Source organism: Columba livia, chromosome 1 (assembly GCF_036013475.1).
Source record: "Columba livia isolate bColLiv1 breed racing homer chromosome 1, bColLiv1.pat.W.v2, whole genome shotgun sequence".
NCBI lineage: Eukaryota > Metazoa > Chordata > Aves > Columbiformes > Columbidae > Columba > Columba livia.
In genome coordinates, this window is record NC_088602.1 from 201936120 (window position 1) to 201953750 (window position 17631).

At 36.1% G+C, this 17631-nt stretch overlaps 1 protein-coding gene across 1 annotated transcript in view; it reads right to left on the reverse strand.

The window, feature by feature from the left end:
• Window positions 1-17219, reverse strand: part of SEMA3E (semaphorin 3E) — a 145726-nt gene extending 128507 nt beyond the window's left edge. The window contains exon 1 of the mRNA XM_005512065.3: window positions 16454-17219. Within this exon, the coding sequence (XP_005512122.1) occupies window positions 16454-16568 (115 nt within the window). The 5' untranslated portion in view covers window positions 16569-17219. The remainder of the gene's footprint in view (window positions 1-16453) is intronic.
• Window positions 17220-17631: the final 412 nt, after the last annotated feature.

The following is a 17631-nucleotide window of genomic DNA, read 5'->3' on the forward strand; positions in this document are numbered from 1 at the left end:
TAATAGTGATCACATCAGGATTAAATGTAGCTCTCTTAGAGGGAGAATAATACTGAAAAGGAAAAAAAAAAAAGAGGACATAAATTACCTTCATGATATGAAACTCCAGAAGACATTAAAATCAAAAGAAAAATATATACAATAACAAAACTAAAAGGACCAAAATATCTTGAAAGTTACTTTAAACCCTTATATTATTAGCTGGATGTTACAAAAACACATGATAGCAATCATTCATATTCAGGAAAATGAATTTTTAAAGAACCCACAAAGTAAAGCAGCATGGTCTTAGATGTGCTTTTTTCACTCAAGCAGAAACCATTTAAAAGAAAAAAAGAAACCACTGAGACCAACACAAGAGAATCAACTACAACATGTGAACTGATGTCAATCTGATGCATGATCAAGTTATAAGGAGAAGACATGTTGACAGCCATCAGCTACCTTTTGATAACTGGATGCCTTAGAATGAAAGTAATTAGGCCCCAAATTGCAATGATTATGTGAAGTTGCTTTACTTTATGTTTGCTGCAGGCTGTGAATGTGCACCCAGATGCCACTCGACTTGCTAAACCATTGAAAAATGAGTGTGTTCCTAAGCCCTGTATTTGTGATTTGCAAAGCTACAGTGAAATCTGAAGAATGAGTAGTCAAACTCAAACTCAAATAGTCTGCAGAAGGATGTATGTGGCACTTGAGCTGCCTTGCAATAAATGACCAACCAAACATTTCCTTGCAATTGTTCTTCACCATAGTAATTTGCACAAATACCTGTTCAAAACATATTCACTTGTTTGAAGTTATAATAATAAGCCTCTGTCCTAGAAGAAAAAAGTATCACTTAAACTTGCTGTTAATGTATTAAGAAGTTATTATAGTTATTGATATTTATCAAAAGGCAATTTTGATAAACTCAGGTAAAATGGCATCAGACTTTCCAGAAAAACACGTAATATTTCAACAAATAAATGCAAAGCTCTTTCAATTTGCTGCCCATTTTTCCAATATTTAGGGTTTCTGTATCCAAGAATTCTTTGCAAAGCTGAATGCTATAATTTTTTAAAATTAATGCTTATATTTTCAAAACTCTTTAAATTTCAGTGCCTAAGATTTCAAAAGAAAAATGTTGTACCTCAATTTATTAATCTGGAAGTCACAGCATTTCAGAGATTTCATATGGAATTTTATGATTAAATACTTAACTACTAGCAAAAATAAGCATTCTTGTGGAGTCTAGAATTGAAAGGCAACACCTGTCATTTTCTGTTTAAAAGTACTGCTACAGTTTCTAGGAAGTGAGAGAAAACAAGGCTTGTTTTAACATTCCTAAACTATCTGCAAAAGGGAAGTAAGTTAAGAGTATCTAGATAAACATTACAAAAGAATAAATGGCAGCAGCTTAGGGAAAAACTTGATTTCATCAGCACACTAGAATTTTTGGAATGCATTTACAGGACAATCAATAAAAGGAAAAAGGTTAAGCTATCTGACTTAGCACTCCAAATAAAATGCTGCTCTACTGAAGTACTTTGGAGGGTCTTTGCAGCCCAGAAGGCCAGTCGTATTTTGGGCTGCAGCAAAAGCAGTGTGGCCAGCAGGTCAGGGAGGTGATTCTGCCCCTCTACTCGGCTCTGGTAAGACCCCACTGGGAGTTTTGCATCCAGCTCTAGGGTCCTCAGCACAGGACAGACATAGACCTGTTGGAGAGGTGCCAGAGGAGCCACAAAAATGATCAGAGGGCTGGAACAGCTCTGCTGGGAGGACAGGCTGAGAGAGCTGGGGTGTTCAGCCTGGAGAAGAGAAGGCTCTGGGGAGACCTTATTGCAGCCTTTGAGTATTTAAAAGGGGCCTACAAGAAAGATGGGGACAGACTTTTTGGCAGGGCATGTTACAATGGGACAAGGGGCAATGTTTTTAAACTCAAGTAGGGAAGATTCAGGCTAGACATGAAGAAATTTTTTACAATGACCCTAGTAAAATACTGGAACAAGTTTCCCAGAGAGGTGGTAGATGCCCCATCCCTGGAGACATTCAAGGCTAGGCTGGATGGGGCTCTGAGCAACCTGATCTCACTGGAGTTGTTCCTGCTCATTGCTTGGGGGCTGGACTAGATGACTTTTGAAGGTCCCTTCTAAAGGATGAACTATTCTACAGTTCTATGACTACTGATAAATAAAACTGTTTGTTAGCACAACATAAACCGATTTATTAATAGTTTATCACTTAGAGCTGAATAATACCATCTGAGATAATACAAAGTCAACAGAGGATGTTTTTTTCTTATTATTCCTAAATGAGACTATGCTCAGATACCCATAAATTTTAATCTTGCTTGTCTAAACACTTGTCAGCTGCTAGCCTGATAAGCTTTTTTTTTTTTTTTAACTGTTCATATGACCAAGTCTATTGGTGAAAAGTAGCTGATACTGATACAGTGGGATTGATTTAGGTTATAAAGCCTTTTCTCTACTAGGCTAGCTATCTGGTCTTCTCTAAAATTCCCAGTCTGTGAGTTTTTCTAGTAAAGACTGTTTCTTCTTCCACAGTCATACACATCTTATGTGTTCCTTTTTCTCAGATGTTCTTTTCCTTTAGCACTATACTGACCTGGGCAGTCTTCTTCATTCCTTGGCTTCTCACTTAAACATTCTCTCCCTAGAAAGCTCCACATGTCTGTACATCTTCAAGACTTCACTGGTAATAAGATCATGTCGAAATCCTACAGGAAAGAGCTGGAATAATAATCCTAAACTATCTGAAAGCAGAGAGTACCATAGAAAATCTCTTCCAAATACTCATTTATTACACTGTCCCCAATTATTGATAAAAGACAAAACATTAAGAACCAAACCCCACATATCTATTAATTTTAATACTTTTAATCTTTAAGAAAGCAGAACTAGTGCCTTTAACTTGTGTAATAAGAAAATATGTTCAGCCTAAACTGTACATGGTGATCGGCTGGACTTTCTAGGAACCTGCAACACAGGAGAAGACAGAAATTTCCATAGGAGCTACTGAAAAAGATAATTGCATTGCCACTAAATTAACAGGAGCTTATTAGACTTCACTACGGAAATATCAGTTTGGAAGGACTAAGGGATGATGAGTCTAATTTCCTAAGAAAATATGGCCTTTTTCATTACTCTGCTTATCAGTGACATAATCTATTTAGCTGTTTGTTCTCTATGACAGGTGGGATCCCTTTGACCAATTTCAAATTTCTTGGGAGAAGGGTGGGGAGTAAGGGCAGTCTAAAAATTATTACATTTTTCCAAGTTCAATGAAAATAAGTAGTTAAGAAAAGGGAATACTACATTAGTTCCTTAACCAAAAGGGAGTACACAGTTATTAATCAATTAATACAATTAGCAGGATTTTTGCATTTGTGCAAATCAATTTTCACATGCAAACTGAGTGGTCAACAAGCACATGCAGAAACAACCTGCTACTTTTTGTCCATGTAAGGAGCCAAAAATGTGGTTAATAAATATAAAGTGTTCCAGGAATACTGTTGAAAGTTACATGAGAGGAAGATGCTACAAGGGAGACTTTAGTGCCTGGGATACCATTATGTGTACTGCAGTAAGAAAATATTAGGGATGAGGAAAGATGAGTATGACTTTGGAAGGATTACATGATTTTTCAAGTGGAGACACTAAAAAAGCTAGTGATAAAGAGAATAAGATCTCAGACTGTTTCAGGAGGGGAAAGGACAAAGCCCAAGGGACATGAGATCTAAGCTTACAGGAGTCTAGAGTATATATCTTTAACTTTTTGTGTTTTTTTCTGCTTTAATGATTGCATCCGATTGAGGGATGTCTTTCTTAATACCTCTTATTGCCAGTGTCCCACTGGTCAAAGATATTTCAGTCTAACTAGGCAAACATAGGTAGCTGGAAGGAAGGTTTATTCACACACTTAGGTTAGATAAATCTACTGGGGGGGGGGGGCGGGGGGAAAGAAAAAATATTTAGCAAGGCTTAAATATTTGAGGATCCAAGGGCCTTGTTGAAACTGTTTCATAAAACTTCAAAGTGAATCCAGATTTCTCAAATCTAACAGATTATTAACATTGGTGATCCAATCAGCCCAACAGAATTACTCTCACTGAAAAAAACTGTAGCTCTTTTTTGCCAGAACAAATATTTTATTTATAAAATAATTTGTTTTAAAATTGCACACAGTTGTGTTTTATGGGTGCTATAACTTCTATAAGCATCACAATCAGATCTCTGGATAGCTCTCAGCAGTTGTAAGGTCTTTATTGAAGTTCACCATCTACATTTTCAGGAGCTGTGAAGTCTTTACAAGAGTAAAAGTCAATAATTGCTTATGTTAGGAACTGATCAGATAAAAACAAATCTTGTCTAATCAACAACATTAAAGTCAGCCTGAAGGTTTTCTAATCCAGTTATGAAAGCCGCTCTCAGGACTTACCTCCACACTTTAGTGCTCTCAGATGCGTTTTTCAAAGTCTGTAAACAATCCTGTGGTGACTAAATAGTATCAGCATTACTACAATCCCTGTGAGAGCAACTGCAAAACTTCAAGATACCAACAGAAGCACATTATTACCCTGTGAAATTGTAATGCAGTTACAACCATAAGTATGGGACTCAGGTGAATACAGTAATAGGTAACTTCTACTATCAAAATTACAATGTCTGGCATGAGCAGACCTTGCAGACTGAACAATCAAACTCTTATAAAGCAAAAAATCACTGAGAGAGTTTGCACAGAAATCCACATTTTTAGAAACTTACCATCATGTTGTGAACAGTTAAACACAGAAGCCAAATCACCCCAACAGAGTTGTAGCAGGAATACTGTCATGGGCATAAGCCATGACTAACTCAGGAAAACTCTGAGGCACCTTTTTGTCATAGACTGAAAATCTATTTCATTCAATTTATAGTTTACAGTATTTATGATATAAAACATGCTAAGACATGACAACTCTAACTCAGATATTCCCCACGGGTCCTGCAGCATTCCCAGGTGATAGTATCAGTTATTGTTACATGTCAATACCTCTGTTAACTTTCAACAATTCCAAGGTAGACCATAACTATGCTGCTATCAAATTCACAGCACACTCAGGAGCTGTTTCACAAGAATGTATAAACATCAGTTACTATTATTTTCAAATCTCTATGCTGTAAGTTTTTTTTTGCTTTGTTTTACTTTTAAATTAAGAGTACAAGGAATTTTCAACAGCCCAAAGATCTAATTTTACAGCTCAAGGGTTTTAGTGCTATTACACATTAAAGCAGTAAAAGTGAAACAAGAAAAAGAATCCAATTCATTAACCTGATATTATGAAGTAATTTGTTGCATTATCTAACAAAGTAAGGGGTTGTTCTGTGTCAAGAAAATTACAGAGATCACATAAAACATTTGTAACATCTATTTCACAATTCCAAACGGCAAGTACCCTCACATGTCACAGTGCTCTATAAAATTTTCAAAGAGGCATTTTCTGAAAATACCACTTTCCTTGTAACAAAGGAGCATGGCAAGTTGTAAGTCTCAAGCCTTTTCATAAGTGTTTTAACCAAATAATAAAATGGAAAGTGAAATTATACACATAAATCAAAATTGTCAGAGTTTCGTGTTGCTTGGTAATGCCTGGGGTATGGGCAAAATAGAACAACTTTTGTCACGGTTGGTCTTAATCAATCACACTATGGGGATGGCCACAAAGAATCTGTGCATTAGACTTTGATCTTGCAAACAAACCCCCACTTAACTTTTAATCAATGGAGTCATTTGTATGATTAAAGGTACACACGTGATCAAGTATTAATAGAATCAAAGTTTTAGAATATCATCTATAAGGCTGCTTTGTGTGCAGCCAAAATAACTTAAACAGCTTGTATATAAGCACTGTTTATTACTCCTTGGCCAGAGGGTAGCTGTGAGGCAGCTGTGAGAGTCTCACCTATTTCAATACAATAGTTCATTAGTTTAGTTTAAACTGTTCTGAAAGCAGCTTAGCCTAAGTTAGCATATAATGCTTAACCTAATCAGCATATTGTGCTTAATCAAAGTCAGCATATTTTGCACTAAGCAGATGCAGAACACATCCAAGTAATTACTGTGGTCCAGAGATAGCTGTGTACATCAGCCATGATAGTCACTTACAGTGCTCAAGTCACAGCCCAACTGACTACACCTTTGTCCTCACCTTCCAGACCATTATTGGATAAAAGACATTGGATCAAAGAAATTACTTAGTAATAGTATCTTCACTTATATTTTATCAAGGCAATAATGCTGCAGCTTGTGAGGTCTGCAGTAAGTCATTCTCAGTAAAAGGGTTTTATCCTTGGATATGTAATATCCTAGATCTATCATCAAACATTCATCCCAAATCCATCCCAACTACTTTTATCTGAGTGTAAATTAGGCCTCCAGTTTAAGCTGATCATTATTCTCCATCTACACTCAGGAGAGACAGAAATACACTTCCAGGCTAAGTGCAAGAGCCAAATGAATCACCTCTTTCAGAAAGTAAAGTCAGGAACGAGGAATATCCTGTCAACTCCTTAGTCACAGAAGCTTGTGGGAGGTTTGTTATTGTCCTTAGTAGAAGTGAAATAAGGGCTCTGTTCTATATTTGCATTAAAAGTTTCATATGCTTAGCCATAGAATTCAATAATATTGTACTGTATTCAAAGCTGTTGTTGGAGATCCACTCTTTACTGTAACTATTTTACCTTCTAAATACAAAGCATTTTACCTACAACAATTCAAGTATTTTAGAAATGAAATAACCCATTGAACTGTTATAGTGTTAACCCACAGAAGTTGCAGTCACTCAATAAGGAATACTATGGAATAAATAAAGAGCTTGGGGCAATTTACAGCCTGGTTCTGAGATGTAACAAATGCTCAACCTGCTAAAGGCTTCAACACCTCCTCAATAGTGTGTTTAGAAATTACTACTATCCCAGATGCTTGTGTAACCTGAAAATATGCAGAAGGACATGGCCATGCCTTAGATAAGCAGAGAAGAGAAAACAATGACTTACTGCATGTAAACACAGGCACATAAAGACATTTTTTTCAGTAATATCATTATAAGAACAAGATCTCTAAGACAGTTTACGTGTTTCTGGGCTCCCAGACAAGATATATTTTCAAGCTTTGCATCATACCATTCTCAATCAACTGAGATGAAATATTTAATACATAAAGGAATGGGTTTATTTTCCTTTACTTTTGGCTTTTATCACACACCCACAGGAAAACACTTAGCTTAATCATAAATGAAGAGTAGCAGGAGCTCGTGGAGTTAGGCAACACTTGCTAACCTTTAGCTTTCTGGCTGAAAAATGACCTTCAGTGATGACCTCAGTGAATAGTGCTATCTGGAATAATTCCCTCACATCAAACAACCTATTATTTTACTACTATTAAGTCTTAGTAACACTGCTGGGAGAAACCATCTGTTAAAAGAGAAACAAGGTACTGACCCTTCGGTATTTGGGGACTGTTGTTTTCTGCAATCAGTTTAAGGCACTTTTCATTCATTTTGTACAATTTCCTTTCACCAGTGTCAGGAAGATCAGAATAAGAAAAGGGCAACATCCCCGTGATTTTATTGCACATCAACAAATAAAAGATATATTTACAGCTGCATTCACCATTTTACTAGGCCTATTAAACAAATGTGTTGTAAGAAAAAGCCTATAAAGCAAACTTAGCAACAGTAAAAAGCCCATTGTTTGACTCCCCACAGAAGCTTCAATTGCTTCACAGTATGAAGTCAGGAATCCTTTAGATAAAAATAAACAGAGAAGAAGTAGAGAACAGATAGACTAAGGATGTTAAGAGGAGTGAAGTCTTCCTTCACTGAATGCTTGTCTTCCGAGCACTGGTTCCTTGGTTTAGATAATTATTTTGCAAATAGCTTGGCAAAAACTGCCACAAATCTTTTAAATTTGTATGTAAATATATTTGGGGAGATTTAAAGAAATAAAAACAGAGGACTAACTTCACATGCTGCACTGAAAGAACAAATTTCCTAAAACCTGAAATTCTTCAGTACTGATGAAGTAGAAATGTTAGCAACATGATTTCACAAGGATCATAAACATCTTTTTTTTTCTTAGCTGCTACTGCCAAATCACAGACTGAAGAGAACTATATATTGCTTGTCATCAAGTTCTTATAAATAATGAACATCATCTGCCCAGTCTAAAGGGATATGAGAAGTCGTCAGTGTTTTTTTCTTTCTTTCTTGTTTTTGGCTAACAGGCTTTGTTTGATTTGCTTTGGGTTTTTTTTGTTTTTTTTTTTTTTTTTTTTCATGACTGAAATTTTTGGCCTTTTTTTCTTATGTATTTTGACATTTAATATTCATAGGAATCTTTTGAACTATAAAGTATTAGATTATACAAAGCACAAGAATTTCATGTCTACCATACAGCCTTCTTTGACTGGAAACTTATCCTTCACGGCTAGGTTTCTGATATGAAAGATCATATCAAGCAAATTCAACTAAGAATGTTAATACAATTTTAGAAGCTAGATGTTGCATGTCTCTTGCAAATTAATCTTTGTCATTACACTATACAGCATTTCCTTTGTGTTGACTTTTTAACCTGCAGAAGCATTGAAAAATTCAGTTTTGAAGCCATTCCTTGATACAGGTGATCTAAGTACTAGGAGTCAACCAGTAACAGCAAGTGAGTTACAGAAATGCTATGGCACCAAGTTTCTCCATGGAAGGCAAAGAGACAACAGGGAAGAGACTTTTGCTGTTTCCTGGTAAACTATGAAGTGTACAATGCAAATGAAGGGCACTTCCACTAAGCAAATGCACTTTCAATCTGAAACATTTCACCACATTCAAGGACAAATCTTAGGTCATTATAGGTAACTAGAAGATCCTCATTGACTTTAATGATAGTTGAACAGATTCCGATTGACAGAAGAGGTTAACAAGTATACCAAGTACAATATTGAGACAGGGTCACAAAACATGACATCAACAACTACCAATTATCTGTTTTACTTGAGACTAATAAAAAGTAATTTAAAGATGAGATTCAACTTTTTTCCATCATATTTTTTTTTCAGCTACATGAGTGATCCAAGTTTTGCAGCTATTGGCTACACATACAGTCTGTGCTTCATGCCAGGGCCAAGATGTTTGCACACATTATCTTGTTGAGATCTTTGTGGCTACAGATCTCCTGTACATACTTGCACAGAAACTGTAAAAAGAACCTTAGACATGCCATTATGTTGCAGTGCTGCAAATTACAGGTAAAATAAGAATGAGAATAGACTAGAAGAGAAACAAAGATTCATTGCTGAAATGATATATATATATCCAGAGTAGTGCTGCCAAACAGTATATACAGATGCCTGGTAAGAATGTGCTGTGATTTACAAATCCTCTGAGAAGGTCTAGCAACAAGAAATGTCACTGAGAAACCCTCAGGAAAAAAAAAGAAAAAAACAAACAACAACAACAAAAACAAACAAACACACACACACACACAAAACCAAAACAAAACAAACCACAACAACACAGAGAAACACTTCTTTGTGTTTGTAATGTTTCTTAAAAGAAATATATAGGCATGAAAATCATCACAGGGTAAGAGAAAGCTGAATACATGATACATTCCTGCTTTACATTGTTTTGAAAGGGAAAAAATCCCAAGTCTTTAGACTGCTATAAAACACTTTGCCAAGGGGATGAAGCATGAATGAAAACATATCAATTTATAGCTTTATCAAAACTAACAGAAGATACTTAGAGGAGAAACACAGTGAAGTCAACCCTCAATTGAATTCACTAACAATGTGAAATCTCTCTTCCAAAATAAGAATTTGTAGCCTTGAGTATGATAGGAAGAACCAAGATCAAGGGAAAAAGGATTTTGTTAATGTGAGATGATAAATTTGGGGAAAGAATAGGTCAGTAACATTTGGGTTTGAAATTATGCTCTGAGAGAATCATGAGGGTTTTATTTGTTTAAATGGATCTAGAAAACTCATCCAGTTCCTCAAACTGAATCTCAGTGATGGTAATTTAAATTTTTCATCAAAGATATCGTTTATTTTTAAAACTTCTCAAATATTGTTTCTTTAAAGTTATTCATGTCCTTTCTTTACAGAAGTTTGGAATTATAACTAAACTATGCTACATATTTCTTATAATACAATAATTTAATTATTTTTCTCTTTTAACATTTTCTTTCATGTTTAGTCATGAATCCTTAACTGATTATTTAAATGCCAAACATTAGCTAACCAACACAAAACATTTTAAATAGTATACACAAGTTAAGAGGGCTTTTTTATTTTTTTTTCCGGCAAAACAAAGATTATTATCTTTATCCCTGCAAGTTATGGATTTCTTTAAGAAATTGAGATTTTCCTAATTAGTGCTGCCTGCATGCCATAACTTCATCATATTTGCCTGGCTACATGAAGAAAACGAGGGTGGCAGTTCTAATAATATTTAGTATTCCCATTGTATTTATTGACTGAAAATTTCTCAAAAGGCCTGAAACAGATGTTCACCCTTGCACAGCATACTGTAAGTCATACAAATAGCATTTATCCTGTTTTCATTTAAGTAAAATGTAACACTTGTTTTCAGTGAGATAATGATAAATACAATATCTGATGAAGACTTTAAAATAGCAGATGGTGTTATCGCTTTGAAAGCAGGGAGGTAGCTACAATTGAAGCAGCAGCATGCAGGATATTCTGGTCTTGCACCTTCAGATGGTTCCTAGTTCTTTAGAGCAAAAGTAGGAAAGTGATTGATGTTACACAGCAAACAGTCTGTTTCTTGCATCCCCAGAAGTGGTGCTTATCACTTCAGAGTTCTGCTACATCAATACTTACAGAAGCCTTTGTCAACAAAATGCAGTTATGAAAAGAACTAGCATGGATTCTCTGCCAAAAAATTCCTGTCTTGGTAAGTCCCTCCAGGATTACTTGGAAACACTCCTGAACTTGCTGCCAGTCTCCTCTTGTAATATGAATGAATAATAACCCTAAAACTGTCTTAATCTTTGGTAAAGAATCACTTGTCTGTCTAGTGGGAGAAGGGATGCAAAAGCTCTCCTCTCTACCCCACAAGTGGACCAGAGATATTTGAGCAGCTTTCCCTAAGACATTTCTCTGTTGACATTGAGTTCTATGTGGCCTCGAGAATTTGGGTAAGAAGAGAGTCCTTGTCATGTGGTTTTTCCAAACACTTGTAATGCTGGTTATCAGCCCTTATACCCAAACACATTGAGACCTGGAGTCATAATACAGGATAATACAGATCTTTATTTCCTAAACCCTTGGAATTATATTGCCCTTTAATTCACTCTAAGAAAAATTTGAACTTCAGTCTTTTATATATATACACACACATACTTTATATATATATATATATATATGTGTGTGTGTGTGTGTGTGTGTACATATACATAATCATCTATGATTTTTTATACAGACTTCTCTGGGCTACATGTGAGCTTAGATCACAAGCTGAATCCTTATTCTGATACAAATTCAAGGTGATTTATATCTAGCATGAATTCATGTATTTCTTGAATTTGCCTTAGTAGGAAAACGAGTCTTTCCTAGGCATTCAAAACCAAAATTCTATTACAGAGAAAGCTGTTAAAAATAGAAAACATTTTCATGTATGAAATTGAATCAGTCATGATTCAGTTATGGGTTATATGGCTAGTCATTAATTAGTCAGGATTTATGTGGTCAGGTGATTACTAATTGAAAATACTATACTTGCATTAAATGTATTTTTCTACTTCATAATTCACAAATGCCTGTCTAAAAATTCCCTACATTTTTGTTATTCAATGTAGTCATTAGTCCCTGTGTAAATTTTGCTGCCACCTAGCTAGAGAATAGACACAGTAAGGTATCATGGGTAAGCATGATGAAACTCGTAGTATTAATTAAAGTGAATTCTAAATTACAATTATCAAGAAAGTTAAAGTAGGTGCGCTTAAAGTCTGGCTCCTGCAAATGGCAATGAAGCAGTTTTTCCTCTGTAACAGACCTCAGCAGCCCTCAAGATGATTAGCCAGCCCTAACCAACCTAAATTCTTATGTATTAAGTGTCCAATATTACTCATTCTACATATTATAATCTGTTTATGAACATGGAAAGTATCACTTTATTTCTGCAACATTTCAGCTCTCCCTTTCTTAGACGTCTCTGCTTTTGTTTAAAATATTTAGGCTTGGAGAATAAATTTGCTAATCCAGATTATTTCCTTCCAAATTCAGTCTGCTCCTTCTGCCTGCTGCAGCTTTATTCTACTATAAAAGTAGCAAGCAGTTCCCACAGCAGGTAAAATGGATATATTTGGATAGATAAGGCAGGCACAACTGCTGGTTAACCATACCTTTTCCAGACAAAAACAGTGTTCCGTGCATAGCCACCCAACCTGAGATCCAGTGATGACAAAATCCCTCAAATCACCCAAGAGCAGTGTAAATGGGTAAAACAGAAAACAGATCTCTCAAGATGTGCAAATCTCTGCACATAACTGACTGTACCAGATCTCCTTGCAGTAACAAAATTGAACAGACCACTGTAAAGGCTCAACATCTCATTTTCATACTATGTTACCTTTGCTCTTTACCATATTCACAAACTAGGGGAAAAAAAAAATGTGAGAAATACACTGCAAACCATGTGTAATGCTTGAATTATACAATTACATCCTTCATGGGCTTTTCAGGCCTACATGTTTCTAGTGCAGCTCTGTTCAGCTTATATAAATATATCCCTCCTGATCTCTGGAAACCCAATCCATTTCAATCCGTAATATAAATAGTTTCTTTTTAACATGCAGTGTGTGCTGATTTCACCTTAATTATATATTTCCCATTGCGAGAATTCAAACTGTGGGATACTGGGAAAGAATTTAACCAGCAGCCTATAAAGAATAGGGGCTGAAGCTTGGCTTCCATTAACACCTCATTAGGCAGAGCCTGTACTGTATATAAAATGAGCTAATGATTTTTAAATGTAGTTGTCAATCTATAACTTAATAATGTAGAAATTTATTTCTCTGTAATACTGAGCAAGCAATAATACATTTTTATATTCACAAATCAACATGAAGCTATTGGAGTACCTTATCTCAAGATCTCCATTGGTCATCATCAAACACTGACCTTTAGTGCAACCATGCCACTAATACCACAAGTGCTACTAATTGCAGTGTAAATTTTCTGGTAGGCACAAGCTGACTGAGGAAAACACCTTCAAGTCCTGGATATAAATCTAGTTCAGCTTACTAAAAATAAAGTTAGAACCATAAAATCACTACTAGGTGGTTATAGGATTGATTCTAAACCTATGACAAAATTCTCATGTTTGAGTCTACTGTGAGTAAAGACCATCCTTTATCTTACCAATAATCACCATTACAATTTGCATTAACTTGACAGGTTTAGCAGCTGTTCAAGAATGCAAAACTTTCATTAACTCCCACTGAAGCTGAGTTAATGGCCATAGAGTCAAACAGAGGTTGCACAATATAACGCTTAATGGGCAAGGGGATTGTGGTATTCCTATCCATCAGGTGACCCCTCTGAGCAAGGGTTAGGACCTGATCTTGTTGTAGTGGGTTTGGAGGCATGTGTGTGCTGCAGGTGAAGCCTGGTTTACTGTGAGAGTAAAAAGTTCTCATTCTCTGGCAGTTCTCTGCAGCTTTACTGAATATCACTTCAAAAGTGAAAAAAAAAAAAAAAAGAGATCGTTTGGAAATATATAGAAAGGACAGAATCTCTGTAATTCATGAAAGGCTTCTCTTGGCTCTTTAACAAGATTTCAACAGACTAATTTTAAATACTTCTTCCATAACAGAAAGAAAAAAAAAAAAAAGAAATAAAATCTCATGTCCATAAACCTCATCATTCCTCCAAGAATCTTTTATCTTACCAGTCAGCACTAGCCTATCTTGCAGTGGATGGAATCCCAATTAGCCACCAGCATCCACAGTTACAAACAGAGGCAGTGAGCAGGCCGCCTTACTTTCATGTTTCAGGGTCTTTGCAGTGCAATTTTTAACTGAATTTACAGTTACTCCACACTGAAAATTTACACATATGGGTTTCATTGTCTGTGCCACACAGCAACTCACAAGACAGGCTGGAGCAGCTTTGTAAAGAGAGTACATAACCACCTTGTTGTAACTACCACTTTCTTGCCTAGCTGGTACCCACAGCAGCCTCTCTCTGGAGTAAATGCAATTAAGATGAGGGACCCTCCTGCTGTTCCTGTTTGATTAGTGAATACAGCAATGACATTTACTCATTGTCTTCATGCTTGGTCGCTACATTCTTTTGACTGGGGCGCATTGCAATAGCTGTTCCCAGGGTGCAGGCAGGTATGTCATTTCTAACCCTTGGCTCAGGGTATGCGGTCATGCACTCACTGGCTGCAACATAGTTTGTAAAATCAGTCACATTTCATAAGTGTGAAAAATGCAAGAGGGTATTGTACAAGGTGAAATATAAGATGGTGATGTGTGTGTTCATGGTAGAGAATTTACTTGGGACAGATCTTCCTGTGTCATTGGATCTGAGTGAACTGGTAGGGGAGGTTTGGCCCTCCGTGAGAAATGGATGCTTTAAAATCTCCTTGAAAATATCAGTTATGATGTGTTGTGGCCAAATTATTGGCTCCCTGCTGAAAATGGAAGTAATATATAGTGAAATATACACTGATTCCAACCAGCAGAATAACAATTACTTCTACAAGTGAGCACAGAAGCAGTTAATAGTTGCAGCACCATAATGGGGAGCTTGCCAAAACTGGCAGCTAAGCCAGAGTCCTGAACCAACATAACAGTAGGTTTGCTTGTCTCATTTACTGTGCTTTTTTCATCGCCCTTACCCCATCACATGCAATCAAGTATCAATAATAATGGTAATTATAACTAGAAATACATCAATGTTCAAATGCGCATTTTCAAAAATAAGAAATATGGAAAAGATTATATAATCAGCATTTGTCACTCATTCCTACTGTACTCTGAAACCATAGGCTAAAAAAGAAGTGGTTTATATATTAAAATGGATCATTTAATTTATTTCATTAGGAACAGTTAATTGTTTATTCACAAGAAAGCTTTCCATGACAAATCATTCTCTCTTTAAAACATGTTTCACTGCCCTATAAAAGCAAACCCTGTTTCTTATAGCTTCCTAGCAAGACATTCAAACCAATTATCCTATTCAGCTTCTCCTTTCTTTATAATTGGTAATTCAGCTTGTTATATAAAACACAATTAAACCTTGTTTAGACTAAAGCTGTCTACATGTGGAGCTGTAGCTGATGATAATTCTTAAATCTTAGCCATACTTAAAATAGGTATTCTAATGTACTTCACACTGATGAAGCTTAGTTATCACTTTCATAACCACAGAAGTGTTCTTGAGTAAATTAGCATTTGCTCATTCCCAACTATGTCAGCAAAAAGGCATTTTCTTTTCATCTTTGCATAAGAGGTAATATCAAAACATTGCTGATTGGCCAATCATCAGTTTATCTTGCACACTTACATTTTTTTCACTCTTACTGCAATAGCTGCCTGTCATTTATTTCTAAGAACATAATCTATAAATATATGTACTGCTGCAGATAACTAAAATTGCATGGTTGTGCACAGGTACCTATATGCAGACCTAGGATTAAAACTAAATCATAGGGAAGAGTTTAAATCACATACAATCCAGAACGGAACAAGGAGATACTCTAAAGGAGTTAAGAATTGTTCAGGCTTCACGTTAACTGAAACTTAAATAATTAAAACCAAACAAAACAAAGTTACAAGTACTCTACATATATATGTCAGGAAAAAAAAACACATTTTTTTTTTCCCTTTGGGTAACTCATTTAAACTGCAAGCAGACTTACATTGGCAGTTAGTCATTTTAATTATAGTGTGATGACACTTGCTAGTTTAGAAAATGAATCATATGGTTACACAGGAATTCAGTCTTTTTGCCTTAGCTATATTTGTAGATAGATAGAATTCTAAAAGTGAAACAGACATTTAATTGTTTAAGAGTTACTTGATGCATAAGAATATATTTATTCAGCAATAATTTCAGGTCATCTTCTCAATTTCTCTTATTAGAGATCAGACATCCTGCTTAGAGCATGGAATCTAAGGCAGAATGACAAGCAAATCTAACACATTATTAGGTAGAAGAATATTTCAGTAGCCTAAAGACAAGACTGTAAGTGCCTTAATCTTCCTGAATTCAATCAGCTTAATTATGGATGAAGGTTAGCACAAGGAAACAATTCACAAGATTTCTGAATGGGTGTATGTTACTCTGTCAAAACACCATAATTTAACCCCAATGCAATACTTTCAGTGAAGTCAATGAACTTGTATTAGCATAAAGTCTTTATAAACCTGACACACTGACCTACCTTTATGTGACAGACGTAACCTTGGCTGCCTCGTATCTGTTGCGTGACATCCAGTCGGTAGCTCTAGTAACAAGCCATATAGTGCCAGGATTAAAAGGTCCTGGGCTGATGCCATCCTGCCCAAGATAAAATTCTTGCACTCTTCACTGTGCTGCTGCTGTTTGTTTGTTGTTTTGGTGAGGGCTTTTTTAAGGCTCCAAGTTCCACTTCTACTTCCCCAGTGCAGTTAAATCTCTTTGGTCAGTTTGTGGGGTGTCTCTATGGGAAATTCAACGTTCATCAAAGAAGCACACAGCCCCAGCTAGCCATTTGTCAAGCTGTGCAAATGTCATGTAAAAATATTCCCTCCCTAGGACAATTGTTTATAAAGTGCGAGGACATTCCAAGGCGTTACTCTGCAGTGTTGTGTCTTGAGCTCTCTTTAGTAACTCTGCCAGTGGATTCAGGAAGAAGCTGTATTTTCAGTCCCTCCTGCAAGGCAATTCATTCAGAGAAGGAGGGAGGGAAAAAAAAAAAAAAAAAAAGCAAGCACCCTCCTCCTTGGTGCTCTTCAGAACTCAGCCCCTTGCTCTGACTTGCCAAACAGCTAGTTTTAATTCACCTTTCACCTTTGCTAATTAAAAACAAGAAGTGCCATTCCCTCCTGGAGCTGCAGGATCCACCCAGCGGGGAAGCCGGGCTGTCAGGCTGCTGTATTTACTGAGAAAGTTCAGGGAGGGTTGAGGTAGTGTGCAGTGCTGGCTGCTCCTAGGAAGCATTTTAATCCACGTGCCGTGCGCTGATTCCTCAATTGCTTCGTGGTTTCACGTTGTAAAGCATCGGGAGAAGGGTCAGAATTCCTCCCGTCCCTCCCTTTCGAAAAGTCATTTCAGCTTTTGTTCGCAGCTCAGTTTTAGAGGAGGATTAACCCTTGAATTAGCTATTAAAGTACATTATCACTTAGAGTCATTAAACAGCATGATTTTTTTTTCCAAATATGCTTTTACATAGTGGTTTCTCTCCATTACATTTTAAATTTATGTAAGCCTGGAATCCTAGGTCATCTATACATGTCAGTAAAATTACTTATCTGCCTAGAAGTCTGTAGGATTCTAAAAAAAAAAAACTGAGCAAACCACTGTGATAACATTATAAACAACATCAGATTTACAAGTGTCAAGCAGCAACTAACAAACACC